Source organism: Myodes glareolus, chromosome 8 (assembly GCF_982192425.1).
Source record: "Myodes glareolus chromosome 8, mMyoGla1.1, whole genome shotgun sequence".
NCBI lineage: Eukaryota > Metazoa > Chordata > Mammalia > Rodentia > Cricetidae > Myodes > Myodes glareolus.
In genome coordinates, this window is record NC_142033.1 from 74,125,343 (window position 1) to 74,139,817 (window position 14,475).

Sequence of the window (14,475 nt, forward strand, 5' to 3'; positions counted from 1 at the left end):
TAATTGATGAGAAAAACTGGAAAATAAATTTTACCAAACGTTAGCCGTGTGAATATAAACATTGTAAGAATCTGTTACCCTCTGCAAGCTATTAGTTTCTGTGTAGTCCAAAACATCAACGCTAAGATACAGAGGAGGAACTACATTTCCCATAAAGCAGTGCGCGTTGGGTGGAGCGAGAAGGGGCTCTACGAAGGCTCAGTGGTGCCAGTTCAGTAGCGAGGCAACATGGCGCCGACGATCGCTTCACGTCTGTACTCCCTGCTATTCCGCAGGACTTCCACCTTCGCCCTAACCATCGCAGTGGGCGCCCTTTTCTTCGAGCGCGCTTTCGATCAGGGCGCAGACGCGATCTACGAGCACATCAACGAGGGGGTGAGGGCCTGGGCCACCCTGACCTTGGGCCCGCCTGAGGGGTGACTGGGAGGGAGGGAGGACGAAAGTCAAGTCTTCCCTTACCAGGACCGGGGTGAACTATGTCCATTGTCTTGAGACTGTACTTTCAGTTCGCTTGACCTGGTATGAGTCACAGATCTCACACTGACCCCCACATTGCAGGGGTTGGGAGTATCGGTATGTCCTGCCACACATCCCACATGCTCATTTGCAAAAGCTAATGCCTGAGACTTTAAAGGTCCGAACTACGGAGGCAAGTGAGTTGGAACTCCGACCTCTGCTTCCTTGAGTGATGTCAAGGGCAGCAGGTCAGTCGTTAAAAGTATGTCTCCGTAGACAACGTGGCTGGTCTTATAAAATTGATGTATGTTTCAGTTCCCAAGGCCTCTCATCCAGGCAACTTTGTTTTGATTAAAACAGAAGTGGAGGCTATAAAATCTCAAGTCCTGGCTGGGAATACTGGAACTTTCCAGTTAACGGTGGCATTAAGTAAAGATCATAGTAATTACCTTCTGGGATACAGATGAGGTACCACCGTTCACAGTAGAGGATACCACTGCAAGATAGATTCACTATGTGTCTTAGAGAACGTGGGGACATAAAGTAGGAAATGGCAAGTCCTTTTTCACTTAACCCTTCCAGGTACTTGTGCATGTTTTATGTCATGAGGTTGTGGCTGTACTGGGAAAGGCCTGCTACATGGCCAGTCTGTTCTCCACTCTGCAGTGGTTCCTATTCTCGTTCTCACTCTCTCTCTCTCTCTCTCTCTCTCTCTCTCTCCCCTCCTTCCCTCCCCTTCCCTTTCGTCCCCTCCCTTCCCGAGGGAGGTCAGAAGAGGGTGTTGGATCCTCCGAGACTGCAGTTACAGATGGTTGTGAGCCCCTATATGGGTGCTGAGAACTGATCCTGGTCCTCTGGAAGAGCAACCGGTATTCTTATCACTGAGCCATCTCTCCAACTCCCTCAGTTGCTTTTCTTTTCTTTTTTTATTTTGAGACAGGGTTTCTCTGTGTAACCCTGGCTGCCCTGGAACTCACTCTGTAGCCTTGACCTCACAGAGATCCACCTGCCTCTGCCTCCCAAGTGCTTGGATTAAAACTGTGCCTCACCACCACCCAGCAACTGGTTTTCAACTCAAGGCTCTCTGATCTACAATCCAGAAAGAACCAGTCCACTAGCTACCATGTTGCCTGAGGCAGGGGTAGCTTCCTGCCCATATAAAGGTGTTGCCACTCTGACCTTTGTAAGCATTTCCATTGATCATGCATACTCACAGATATCAAAAGGTGTCTTGAGTACGATGTTATAACCCACCCATTTCCCCATGCTCTTAGGAATGAGAACCGTAGCCAGCTTAGGTCTAAGGAAATAAAAAGTGGCTCAGTGAAATGTGGTCCCAGACATCTTGTAGGCTCTAGATTGGGACCATTCTTTCAGTCCACCTTAATTTCTTGTAGAAGTCCGATTTTCCCTTTCCACTTACTTACTATGGTTAATGAGAGTTGAGTGTTTTGCCTTTCATTTTGGTTTTTCGAGACAGGGTTTCTCTGTGTAGGTCTGGCTAGCTTTGAATTAGGAAGTCTACCTGCCTCTGCCTACTAAGTGCTGGGATTAAAGGTGTGCGCCACCACCACCCGGCACAACTGTACATTTTTAATTAGAGTTTGACACTGATTTCTCAATATTCTTTACTTTGGACAATGAAAGTAGGTTGTAAAGTGTGAGGGCAAAGGTTATAATCAACTGTTGTGTTTTAAATGCAGAAGCTGTGGAAACATATAAAACACAATTATGAGAACAAGGAGTAAGTCCTTGCCCCTGAAGAAGGAACGGTTCCACCTATCAGCTGTTCGCCTGGAGCTGGGCCTCAGCCTGAGGATGAGTTTGAAAATACTCTTCATGGACCACCCGTGTATTGGCATGCAATGGCTCCATCCTATGAACAGACTCTAGCTTCGGCTGTGTTTGAAGTGTGTTTGACTACAGTTATCAGAAAATAAATGGAAAATGCTCATGAGACTTGCTTTTGCACTTTATTGACTTTCTGTTCTTGGTAGTTGAGAGTGTGTCCAGGCCCCATGCAAACACCTGAAGACTCCACTATTTAGAGTTTTTCATTAACTTCCAAAGAATTCTGGTTTCAACACATAAGCCTGATAGATGTTACCTTTAAACCATTAGTTATAGTCTTTTGTTTTTATTTAATATGAATGGGTGTTGTGATGCCCAAGGAAGCACTGGACCCCTGCAACTGGAGTTACAAATGGTTGCGAGCTGCCAAGTGAGTGCTGAGAATTAAACCCAGATCTTGGAGAGCAATTGTTGAGCCATCTCTTCAGTCTCCCCCACCCCCCATTTTTAAATCACATAGTGATTATTCTCTTGGCCATGAGGAAGCACTGTGGTTCTGGCCAGGAAAAAACCTTGTTCTAGGAGTCTTACCCCAGTCCCTGTCTCGGGCTAAGGTCTGTCTTTTGCATTTTAAATCGATGAATGATTTTTGGTTAACTCATGTTTTTTTGGGTCACAGCCTCCCGCCAGGGTTCCTGCCAAAGTCAGTTTATGAGAGTTTTGCTGAATTTAAATCCTAAACCCAACAGTTCTAGCTGTGTGTACCAAGGGCAACACTCAACCTTGCTGAACTTGAGATTCCTTATCTGTAAGGGGTTTACAGAGGGCTTTGTGAATTTTAAAAACCGCGTGTAGGAGGCTGGAGAAGAGCCACGACGACTGGCAGCACCTGCTGTTCTTGCAGAGGACTGAGGTTTGAAACCACGCACCCACCTCGGGTGGCTTGGAACTCCAGCTACAAGAGAAACCATACACGCTGGCCTCCGTGGGCACCATTCTCAGACACAGACGTACGCACACACAGATCCGTCTTCCTTTAAACCACAGATCCTGTCACAGGAGGCAACCGCTGACAGGAATGGACGATGAGGACCCAGAGAAAGGGCACTATGACTCCGTGGCAGGCAGCATCATGATGGGAAGCAAATGGCCAATGAGCAGGCTCGGTGGCGGGGGCGTGGTCCAAGGATGAGCCGGCTGGGGGTCGAGGGAGGGCCAGGGACGAAGCCCCCTGAGCATTCTGGAAGGCTAGAGCAGTAGGAATGTAAGGAAGAGGGATTCAGGAAAAAAAAAAAAAAATTGGGTGGCCCTCCTCGAAGGGCATGTGGTAGAAAATTGCATTACATGTGGGTCTTGAACTTTTTAATGGGAAACAAACACTAGGCACCACGATGTGATTATGTACTGGATCAAGAGCTCTGGAGAGCAGTACAAGGAGAGGAAACAGCCACAGTGGAGTTGGAGGCTTCCAATTAGCTGAGACATGGAGGTGTTGGAATTGAGCCATTTGGGTTGGGCCTTGGAAACAAAGCTGAGGAAGCAGAGTGCAAGACCCTAAATTTGTTGTTTGTGGAACAGGAGATGTAAGTGGCTGAATAGGGTTGAGGGGAGTAAACAGACCATATCAACCTCAGAGTTAGTGCTCCCCTCAGAAATGAGCACTCCTAAAAACACTGGTGCTGCAGGCAGAGCTAATCACCTAGACACAGGGCAGCCTTCCTGGCTTGGCAGCAAAAGCATCGAGAAGCATGGGACACGTGTAGAAAAGCTGGCTTTTGTAGCTGGGGAAGTTCCCAGTCTAGGAAGGTACAACACCTACCTGCAGTCAGTCCCCTAGAACCTGCTCTGAGTTAGCCAGAGAGATAGATAATCCAGAATCTTCTCTGGTGATGATTCAGATCAGGAAAGCCATGCAAATGTGGGCGAGACCCTAGGAATCACCTAGTTTGGTCTACTTATGGCATTTCCTTAAAAAGCCAGGGCCTAGGAAATTTCATTGCCAACTGTGCTGTCAACGCTTGAACTGAATGACGCAAGGTGAATTAGCTTTCAGGAATAATTTCTTCAAAGTGAAAGTTGAGGCAGGGGGATTACAAATTTGAGGCCACCCTGGGATTACAGATGTTTGCCACTACACCTGGATACTCTTGTGAAACACGATGTAATCCAGGCTAGCCTCCAACTCACAGTGGTAGAGCTGCATTATCTCCCCAGTGCTCACATTGAAGGCGGGCATCACCAGTGCCCAGTAGAAGTCCGATTTCTTGCCTACCAGACTGACAAGGGTGAAGAAAAATGAGCAACTCGGAGGCAGGCCAACGGAACAGCTTTGAAGCCCGCTACTCCATTTGGCCTGGGCCGCATACATACCCATCTCCAAATAATGCTCCTAGCAACATGCTGCCGTGCTGGGGCCCCTAACTTCATGGCGATGATGAAGGAAGATCCAATGGGGGAGGGGAATATACGCCGATGCAAGCAGATATGGCACTGTAGGATATATGCACAAGTGGTGGCTGTCAGTGCTGGGACTGAACAGGACTTTGACTTTATGTCACAGATTTCTCTACCACAGTAGGATCACCAAAAGGGGACAAAAGACATACCCTTGTCAGGCATGATAAAGAATGCCTTTAGTCCCAGAGCTCAGGAGGCAGAGGCAGCCAGGTCTCGCTGTGAGTTTAAGGTCAGCCTGGTCTAGCAAGCGAGTTCTAGGACAGACAGGGCTACACAGAGAAACCCTGTTCTGAAAAACAAAACAACAACAAACAAACTAAAACCCCTGGGCTCTCTTACCTGTTCAAAGCATGGTTTCAAAAGCTTTGTCAGACCAGGCAGTGGTGGTGCACGCCTCTAATCCCAGCACTCTGGAGGCAGAGGCAAGGCAGATCTCTGTGAGTTCAAGGCCAACCTGGTCTACAACAGCTAGTTCCAGGACAGACACCAAAAACTACAGAGAAACCCTGTCTCATATATATATATATATAAAAGCTTTGTCATCAAAAACAGGTGAGCCACAAGGCTGGAATGTTCCCAAAACTGGAACCCCTTAGGAACATACCAAGTAAAACCAGTAGGGTTTGAGATGGCTACCCTTATGAAAAAGACAGGAGGAGCTGTTGCCAAAGAAAAGCCTCAGTCAAGAGAACTCCCCTTGTAAGATCCAGAAACCCAGATGCCAGGCAACCTGCCAGAGCAAAAATCACAAGCATTTGTTCTTTGTTGACTTCAAAATGATTCATTTTGGAGGTCACCCAGACGAGGGACATTATCAGCTGCCTGGTGGCTTCTCTTCAGATCACACCTCTGATGTTTGCGGGATATAGCTGCCTGGGTTACTTCCTACAAGCTTGCAGGCTGTCCTTGCTAAAATGCCTACCCTTCACTAGAGCCTACAGTGTCTGATGGGTGGCTAAAATGGGATAAGAGGCTTGGCAACTTTGCCTTCAGATTTCGTTGCTGTCTTGATCTCTGGGTCAGATTCTGCTTAGCGTTGTATGGACATATGCTCGGTGCATCAGCATCCATCTGTGACCCCAACTCTGAGACAAGGACTGGAGGATCCCTGGGGCTTGCCCCTCAGTCAGGCCAGACACATCAGTGAGTGCTGGGTTCTATAACAGACCGTCTCAAGAAATAAAGTGAAGAACGGTTGAAGAAGATACCCTGTATTTACCTCCAGCCTACACACACACACACACACACACACACACACACACACACATGAAAAGAGAAGCTAAGTGTAGTGGTGAATACTTGTATTTTCTGTTCTTGGGAGGCTGAAGCAGTAGCATTCCAACTCAAACTGGCTTCATAGTAAGACCCTGGAGAGAGAGAGAGAGAGAGAGAGAGAGAGAGAGAGAGAGAGAGAGAGAGAGAGAGAAGGAGAGAGAGAGAGAGAGAGAGAGAGAGAGAGAAAGGAGAGAGAGAGAGAGAGAGAGAGAGAGAGAGAGAGAGAGAGAGAGAGCGCACTACGCTATCTGAGAAGCTGAGCTAGGGCACGAGGATTGCTTAAATCTAGCAAGGTGTCAGAAAACTACATAAATCGAATTCTAGAAGGTCTTTGAATTAATTTATTAGAAAATAGCTTTAGGCAAGCAGCACTGCCTTCAAATAGGATTTGAGCTCCTCCACAGGCCCCTAGTTTCTCTCCTATTCAGAAAAGTCTCTCCACTGGGGCTTGGTTGGACAGACACACCTGTAGTCTTGGCTACTAGGGAGACTACAGTTGAGCCCAGAAATTCAAGGCCAAACTGGGCAGTAGAGAGATCTTGTTTCAAAAAACAAACACAAAACAAAAATGCCCATTAAATAATCAATAAGTCAGATGCAAACACACAAACCCAGACAGAGCTGAAAATGTAGCTCGATGGTAGAGCACTGTCTAGCATGCATGAGACCCTGGGTTCCACTTCCTGCACCACAGACTTTTAAATCACGAACATCCATTCCGCTATCCTTTCAGCTAGGACAAATTGGGGTGTGTGTGTGTGTGTGTGTGTAGTGTGCATGCACATATGTGTATATGTGAATATGCCTGCATATTACAAGTGTATACATGTGTTTATGTGTACATGGAGGCCAGAGTCAGCCTCAGATGTCTTTTACAATTATTCTTTACTGTTTTTTTTGTTTTTCGAGACAGGGTTTCGCTGTAGTTTTGGAGCCTGTCCTGGAACTAGATCAGGCTGACTTTGAACTCACAGAGATCCACCTGCCTCTGCCTCCCGAGTGCTGGGATTAAAGGCATGTGCCATCACTGCCTGGTCTACTTTTTTTTTTTTTCTTTTTGAGATAGAGGTTCTCTCTGTGTAGCCCTGGTTAGTCTGGAACCACTCTGTAGACCAGGCTTGCCTCAAATTTACCGAGATCTGTCTGCCTCTGCTGCCTCTCCTGAGTGCTGGGACTAAAGGCATGTGCCGCCTTGCCTTGATTGTTGCAGATTGCTGGGGATCTAAGTTCAGGTCCTTGTGCGTGCACAGCAAACACTACCTACTGAGCTATCTCCCAAGGCCAGGGCATCTCTAGTGAATGCCTTTTCTGTATGAAACCATCCTAGATCCTGGGTACATGGTAGAGACAAGACAAGTCCCTGGTCTCTTGAAGCTAATGTGAGAGAGACATACAGATAGTAGAGAAGAAATCAGGTAAGAGGTTTTATTTTTTTTTAAAGTGTTGTTTGTGGGTTATTTGTTTGTTTGTTTGTTTTTTGAGACATGGCCTCTTTAGATGGCCATGATTCTCCTGGAACTCACTATGTAGACCAGGCTGATCTGGAACTCAAAGTGATCCACCTGCCTCTGCCTTTTGAGTGCTAGGATAAAAGGTGCGTGCCACCATGCCCAGTCCTAGGTATGAAGAAAATACAAAGGAGCCACAATGTTGTCACATGCTTTCAAGAGGTAAAGATAAGGTAAATCTCTGGGAGTTTGAGGCCAGCAGGGTCTACATAGTAAGACCATGAATACTTAAATAAAATACAGCGAAACTGAGTGCTGTCAGGGTGACATGGGTTTAAAAGCCACACTGAGGCAGGTGGTCAGGGAGTTCATAGAAATGACATCAGAGATGAGATAGGGGTTGAGATCTTAGCCAGGGAAGGATCAAAAGCATCAGAACTTCAGGAATAAGGACAGCACATGCAAGGGCCTGAGGAAGGCACAAACTTGTACTGTTACCAAAGCAAAGACATGACTTTAGAGTTCATTTTAAAAAAGAAAAGGGAGCCGGGTGTGGTGGAGCACATCTTTAATCCCAGCACTCAGAAGGCAGAGGCAGGAGGATCTCTGTGAGTCTGAGGCCAGCCTGGTCTACAGAGCAAGTTAAAGGACAGGCTCCAAAGCTACACAGAGAAATCCTGTCTTGAAAGACCAAAAACATACAAAGAAACAAGCAAACAAACAAATAAATATGTCTTAAAGAAAAAAAGCTTCGGGGCTGGAGAAACAGCTCAGTAGGAAAGAGCACTTGCTGCCCTTCCAGAGAACCTGAGTTTGATTCCCAACATGCACATGGAGGTTCACAGCCATCTGTAACTCCATGCACCGAGCATGCATGTGGTGCATATACATAGATGCAGGCAAAATAGTCACACATAAGGGGGCTGGAGAGATGGCTCAACGGTTAAGAGCATTGCCTGCTCTTCCAAAGTTCCTGAGTTCAATTTCCAGCAACCACATAGTGGTTTACAACCATCTGTAATGAGGTCTAGTGCCCTCTTCTGGCCTGCAGGCATACACGCACACAGAATGCTGTATATATGATAAATAAATATTTTTAAAAAATAGTCACACATAAGACAAACAAATTTCAAAAAGGTTTTTAAAAAGGTAAAACCAAGAATACAGCACTTGCTTAGGAAAATGAAAAGAAAAAAAATTTGGGGTGTTAGGAGAGTAGGGTTTTCACATTTAGTCAGGCTGATCTTGAAAGCATGGCAATCCTGTCTCAGCTTCCTGAGTACTAGCACTGTAGGCACCATTGGCAAAGAAAAAAAAAAAAAAAAACATGATCCTACAATTTTATTCTTTTTGTTTTGTTTTGTTTTGTTTTTCAAGACAGGGTTTCTCTGTAGCTTTCCAGCCTGTCCTGGAACTAGCTCTTGTAGACCAGGTTGGCCTCAAACTCACAGAGATCCACCTGTCTCTGCCTCCTGAGTGCTGGGATTAAAAGCGTGCGCCACCACTGCCTGGCCTATAATTTTATTCTTAAGGCTCTATCTTGAGTAACTTCTCACGAACGTAGGCAGGCACTTAGGCAGGAGGCTCTTCACCATCTCTTAAGAGGATATAATCAGAAATCACCCAAGTGTACACTGTAGGGGGCAGGCAGACTGAAGCTGCCTGCACTGGGGTGTGAGTGGCACTGGACACTAAGTGAGAAGGAAAAGTGTTCACAGACTGCAGAATACACAGCCCTAACAGTGTATTCACCATGATCCTAGTTTTTGCGGAAAACCAAGGCATATATAAGAACTGCTCCAAGACTCCAGAGCCAACAGCAATCCTTTCCACACGGGGGAATTATCATTTCTTCTTTGCTGAGTTGTGGGAACCATACTGAGCGTGTCATTGCCTCTGTAGTAAGAGCGGAAAACCATGTAAGTTATTTAAAAGCAATAGAGTCCATCCTTGGCACACAGCCAGTCTTCCCCAAAACGAGGAACAGGGGTTGCCCTACAAATGAGCTTCAAGTCTTCTGAGGATGACAGAAATCAATGCATTGTAAATGTCTGAGCGATGGGCAAAGGTGGGGCGGAATACAAATTCCTTGGGTGAGTCGAAGCTGAGGGAACCTGCCTGAGTAACAGCAAAAGATGAACATGGCTGTATGGGGTGTGCAGCTAGCGCGCACGCACACACACACACGCACACGCACACGCACATGCACATGCACACACACTTGCTGGCTTCTTTGAGTTCCCCATAGCCAGGCTTGTCAGCTGCTGGACATCTGCATTTGGAGAGATTCGCTGCTCTCTCTAGTACACTGTAAGTGGAAAATGAAGCTCAGAGAGGTCGTCTTGTCACGGGTACATGGCTGGTAAAAATGAAAGGCAGGGCAGTTGGCAGCAGAGGGGAAGTTCATAGCTACTAATCTTTTTTTTCTATTATGTCATTCATTCATTCATTCGAGACAAGGTTTCTCTGTGTAGCCCTGGATGTCCTGGAACTCTCTGTGTAGACCAGGCTTACCTTGAACTCACAGAGATCTACCTGCCTCTGCCTCCTGAGTGTTGGGATTGAAGGCGTACATGTGCCACCATATCCAGCTTCACATCTACTATTTTAAGCCATGGAAGATTCATTTTTCTCTTTTCATCAGGGCCATGGCCTGATAGACTTGAATTTATATACAGACTGAATGCCAAGGGCACATGCCAGCTGGCCCCAAGGACAAAGCAATGAGAGTAGACAATGCTGGCTAGGAGCCACTCGGTTGGTAGTCGGTGCTGATGGCCTTCCTGCTGCTTTCTGTCCTAACTTTGTTTTGTTTCCAAACTTTTTTTCTTTTTCTTTTTTTTTTTCAATGAGACAGAGTTTCTCTGTGTAGTTCTGGCTGTCCTGAATCTCACTCTGTAGACTGGTCTTGAACTCTGAGATCCACCTGCCTCTACCTCCACAGCACCGAGATTAAAGACATGCACCAACACCATGGGGCTCTGTTCCCAAATTCTTGCAAAGAACCTTCTCAGTGAAGCCAAGGACAATGGCGCTGGGTTTTTATTCTGCTGCATGGACTGACTTTGTGGAAGCCTGGTTTGTTTGGATGCTCACCTTTATAGACCTGGATGGAGGCGGGAGGACCTTGGACTTCCCACGGGGCAGGGAACCCTGGCTGCTCTTAGGACTAGAGAGGGAGGGGGAGGTTAGGAGGGGGAGAGAAAAGGGAGGTGGGGAGGAGGTGGAAATTTTTAATAAGTAAATAAATAAATAAAAAGACCCTTCTCAGACCCTCCCTTTCCCAATCAGTACTCCTGCTCAAATATCTTCTAAGGCTCCCCAGTCCTGCTCTGCAGATACAGACTCCTTGCACCTCTCCTTTGTGAACCTGTCAACTAGCATCCTCCGCTCTGCAGTCTGCCGATCATAGGTTATGGAAACAGGGAATGGCTGAACTAAAATCCTACCCCCGTAAACCAGAGAACTGACTCAGCAGTAAGTATGTTAGCCACACAAGCCTACTGATTCAAACTCAATCCCCAGAACCATGCAAAGAGCTGAATGCGGGGACTGAAGAGAGAGCTCAGCCATTAAAAGACTGTTCTTCCAGAAGACCTGAGTTCAAGTCCCAGCATCCAGATGACAGCTCACAACTGTCTATTACTCCAATCCCAGGGAAACCAATGTCCTCTGCTGGTCTCTTTGGGAACCAGGCAAACATATGTTGCACGGACATAGCACACAGGCAAAACATCCACACACATAAAACAAAACAAAAAACGGAAACAGCAAATGTTTTGAGGCGCATCTGTACTATCAGCTCTCCTCAGCGAGACAGGAGAGTCTGCCAGAAGCCAGCTAGCCTGGAGGGTGCTCCAGGGCAGCACCAAGAGGAGACACCCCCTCTCAGTAGGGTAGAAAGGACCAATTCTTGAAAGTTGTCCTCTGGTCTTCACATGAGCCTGCTTGCATGTGCATGCACACACACACGTACATGTGCACACATACACACACAAATAACACACACATTGTTCAAAAAATAGTCCTAGCCCTTCTGGTCTCCATCTGGGGCAGCTGGAAGGCTGTTTCCCCTCTCATATGAGGAACGGAATGGTAAGGACTGCAGGGCCTCCAGCGGTGGTAGGAAGCTATGCCACAGTGCTACAGCATGCTCAGCCCAGGCCTACCAGGTCAATTTTGGTATACTGCAGTGGCAAAGAAATTTACAGGCACAGGCTGGAGAGATGACTCAGTTGTTAAAAGCACTTGTTACTCTTGCAGAGGACTCAGGTTTGATTCCCAGCATTCACATGGTAGCTCACAAACATCCACAATTCCAGCTCCAAGGGATCCAACATCCTCTTTTGGCCTCTGTGGGCAACGGGTATACATGGGGGTGCACAGACATACATGCAGACAAAACAGTTCTACATGTAAAATAAACCTAAACACATTTAAAACATTTAAATGGGGGCTTCTTCTCCAGTCTTTACGGAGCAGCTTAAATTAGCACATTTGATCTACTCGGTGCAGACTGAGAGCTTTGGGGATGACTGTGCAGCTAAATCATCCAAGTGTCTCTTGCTTGCTGTTCCCTCTGAGGCCTGATCGTGTTCCCTTGATTGCAACCTGTGTCCTGGGCAATCTCGCATCTCCAGCACTATTTAAACCCACAGCCTGGTGCACTCCTGGGATAGCCTTTATCTCATCACACACCTTACTCTGTGTAACTGGATCCTCTTCCCTTCCCTGTCCTTGATGTCTGCACAGAACTGTCTCTGTCTTGTGCAGGCCTCCAGCAGTGAGGGCCACTACCAGCCTCTGGCGGCAATTCCATGTCATGTCCGATTGCCTAATGAAGCCTTTCCAACTGGGCCCTCACAGGGGAACCCCCTCCCTCCATTGAGAGAGGCTGTGGTAAAGTGGAAACTATAAAAATGTATTCTGCCCAACTTCCTATCTTTCCCTTCATCTGCCCCTCTATTTATAGAACAACTCGAATTGTAAGTTGCATCAGCAGAAGTACCATGTTTAGAATCAAGGAGGTGGTCCATGTTAAACCAAACATACATGGAATACCCCCCCACACACACATACACACATATCTTAAGTATCAAACTAGAGAGGAGCAGAGTTGAGGGGTTGAGAACACGGACTCTGGAGGCTGGCTGACCTGTTTGAATTCGGCTGTGGCCACTTCGCATCCGTAAGCAAAGGACTGAGCTGCTGCAGTGGCTGCTGCTGTCGCTGCTTGAACTCACTCTGTAGACTAGGTTGGCCTTGAACTCACAGAGATCCACCTGCCTCTGCCTCAAGAGTGCCACTATCCCTGGCCTATTACACCTGCTCTTACATGGGTTCCAGGCATCAGAACTCACCATGCTTAGGCAGCATACGCTTAACTAGCTAAGCCACCTCCCTACCTCTTGGCTTCTGGTCTCAGCCCAGTGCTCTCTTGACCCGCCCCTACCCTCCTTTATGGATGGATGAGCAATAAAGAGAACAGGCATGAACAGGCCTGAGAATCTGGGGTGAAAGAATGCTGAGTAAGGAGATGAGAATGTGAGATGGGAGGCAGGCCCGGAGCTGTGCACAAACACTCAGAGCAAGCTGGAGCTTACTGGAATCAGGGCTCAGCTTGGTTATTGGGTGAAAGCCACTTTTTTTTCCAGAAGGGACGTTAGTCATAATGACCTCCTTGGGATGGCAGAACACTTAAGAGCTATGTCAGAGTGGAGGGTGGGGTCTTGCAACTGGAAAAACAGTTGGTTTCATAATGTCATTTTTGGAAAACTAGAACTCAGTGCCTCTCTCTTCTGTCATTCAGGCCACAGCAAGTAAACTGACAGAAATTCTGTGTCTGGGAGAGTCCCACAGAAGTTCACAAATCCTCAAGACCACAGGCTAGCTAGTGGCCTGGGGAAGACACAGGGGTTTAATAAGCCGAGAATGCTAATGGCCATGTGACACCTTACTAATTGATTGTAGAGTTTTCTGTGTGATAAGAAGGCAGAAACTCATGGCTGGTTCAGGACTCACCTCTCACTCACACCCTGCGCACACAGAGGCTGCAGACGCCACCATCTTTTCACTTTTATTCTTTTGCGTGTATGGATGTTTTGTCTGCATGTATGTCTGTGCACCCCATGTATGCAGTGCTCCCCCCAAGGCCAAAGAAGGCTTCCGATCTCCCAAGACTGGAGTTACAGAATCCTGCCATGTGGGTGTTGGGGTTGAACCAGGGTCCTTTAGAAGAGCCATTGCTCCAGCCTCAGAATCAACCTTTCAACCTGGGTTAGGGCTGCAGAATTGCAACAGCCACCTTTGGCCTCTGTCAGGCCCCTCCCTGGTTACTTCATATTCAGGAATCTTGGTAATAGCAGAGGCCAGGGATGGCTTAGCAGCCTGGCATGGCTTCTAGCTCAGCTTTCCTCCCAATGGGTCCCCGGAGCTCTAGTTCCTTCTGGAAAGTTATAGGTGAGGTTGTGCCAACCTGCCTTGTTTATCTCAAGCCTCCTCTTTCTCCTCTGCAATGCTGAGTCCAAAGAAGCAGCTCTCCTGCAGCCTCTGACTCCCCTCCATTCCCCCACCACACCCTCACTGTCAGCCAAGACAGGCTGAGCTCCACAGTCTCCAGTGACCTCTTGCTTCTGCCCAATGAACAAGCACCCTTGGATTCTTCAGTTTTCTGTTTTTGCAAAACATTTTATTTAATGTCCACATGCTCTTTGCACTGTAACTTCCAGGAGGGCAGAGGTGGGCCTTATGTATACATGACACCCAGAGGGCTTTGGAACACATGCACCAAAAGAGATCCTAGTCCCCCACTCTCGGCTTCCCAATAGGCTGACCCTTAGGGCGAGAAGCAAATGTGGATGTTGGCTGTTTGGGGCTGGTCCCTGGGACAGGTTGGTCCCTGGGACATATTGGTCAGAACACTCCTAGGCTTCAATGTCATTCAGGCTCTGATCAGGACACCAGCACTCTTCCTCTTCTCTCCTGAGAGGTCTCATGCCTATAATCCCACACACTGGAGGCTGCAAGAACATCTTGAATTTGAGGTCAG

General features: G+C 47.3%; 1 protein-coding gene and 1 long non-coding RNA gene across 3 annotated transcripts; one reads left to right on the forward strand and one right to left on the reverse strand.

Annotated features, from left to right (window-relative positions):
• Positions 1-194: 194 nt before the first annotated feature.
• Uqcr10 (ubiquinol-cytochrome c reductase, complex III subunit X) lies at positions 195-2,413 on the forward strand. Its single transcript, XM_048449917.3, has 2 exons — positions 195-375; positions 2,160-2,413. The coding sequence occupies exons 1-2, from the start codon at positions 229-231 to the stop codon at positions 2,202-2,204; spliced, it is 192 nt and encodes a 63-aa protein (XP_048305874.1). The 5' UTR covers positions 195-228; the 3' UTR covers positions 2,205-2,413.
• On the reverse strand, positions 2,411-12,885 carry LOC146893902 (uncharacterized). 2 transcript variants are annotated; one of them, XR_015002761.2, is made up of 4 exons: positions 12,583-12,885; positions 10,524-10,596; positions 4,618-4,737; positions 2,411-3,495 (listed from the first exon to the last, which is right to left on the reverse strand). It is a non-coding gene; the product is annotated as an uncharacterized LOC146893902 (long non-coding RNA). The 2 variants fall into 2 exon arrangements; XR_015002762.2 differs by lacking the exon at positions 2,411-3,495 and adding an exon at positions 4,290-4,523.
• Positions 12,886-14,475: the final 1,590 nt, after the last annotated feature.

Excerpts from the sequence above, each read along its gene's own strand:
- Uqcr10 (XM_048449917.3), top strand. The coding sequence starts at position 229 with ATGGCGCCGACGATCGCTTCACGTCTGTACTCCCTGCTATTCCGCAGG. Across the intron at positions 376-2,159 it reads ACGAGCACATCAACGAGGGG|AAGCTGTGGAAACATATAAA; the intron begins GTGAGGGCCTGG and ends TTTTAAATGCAG.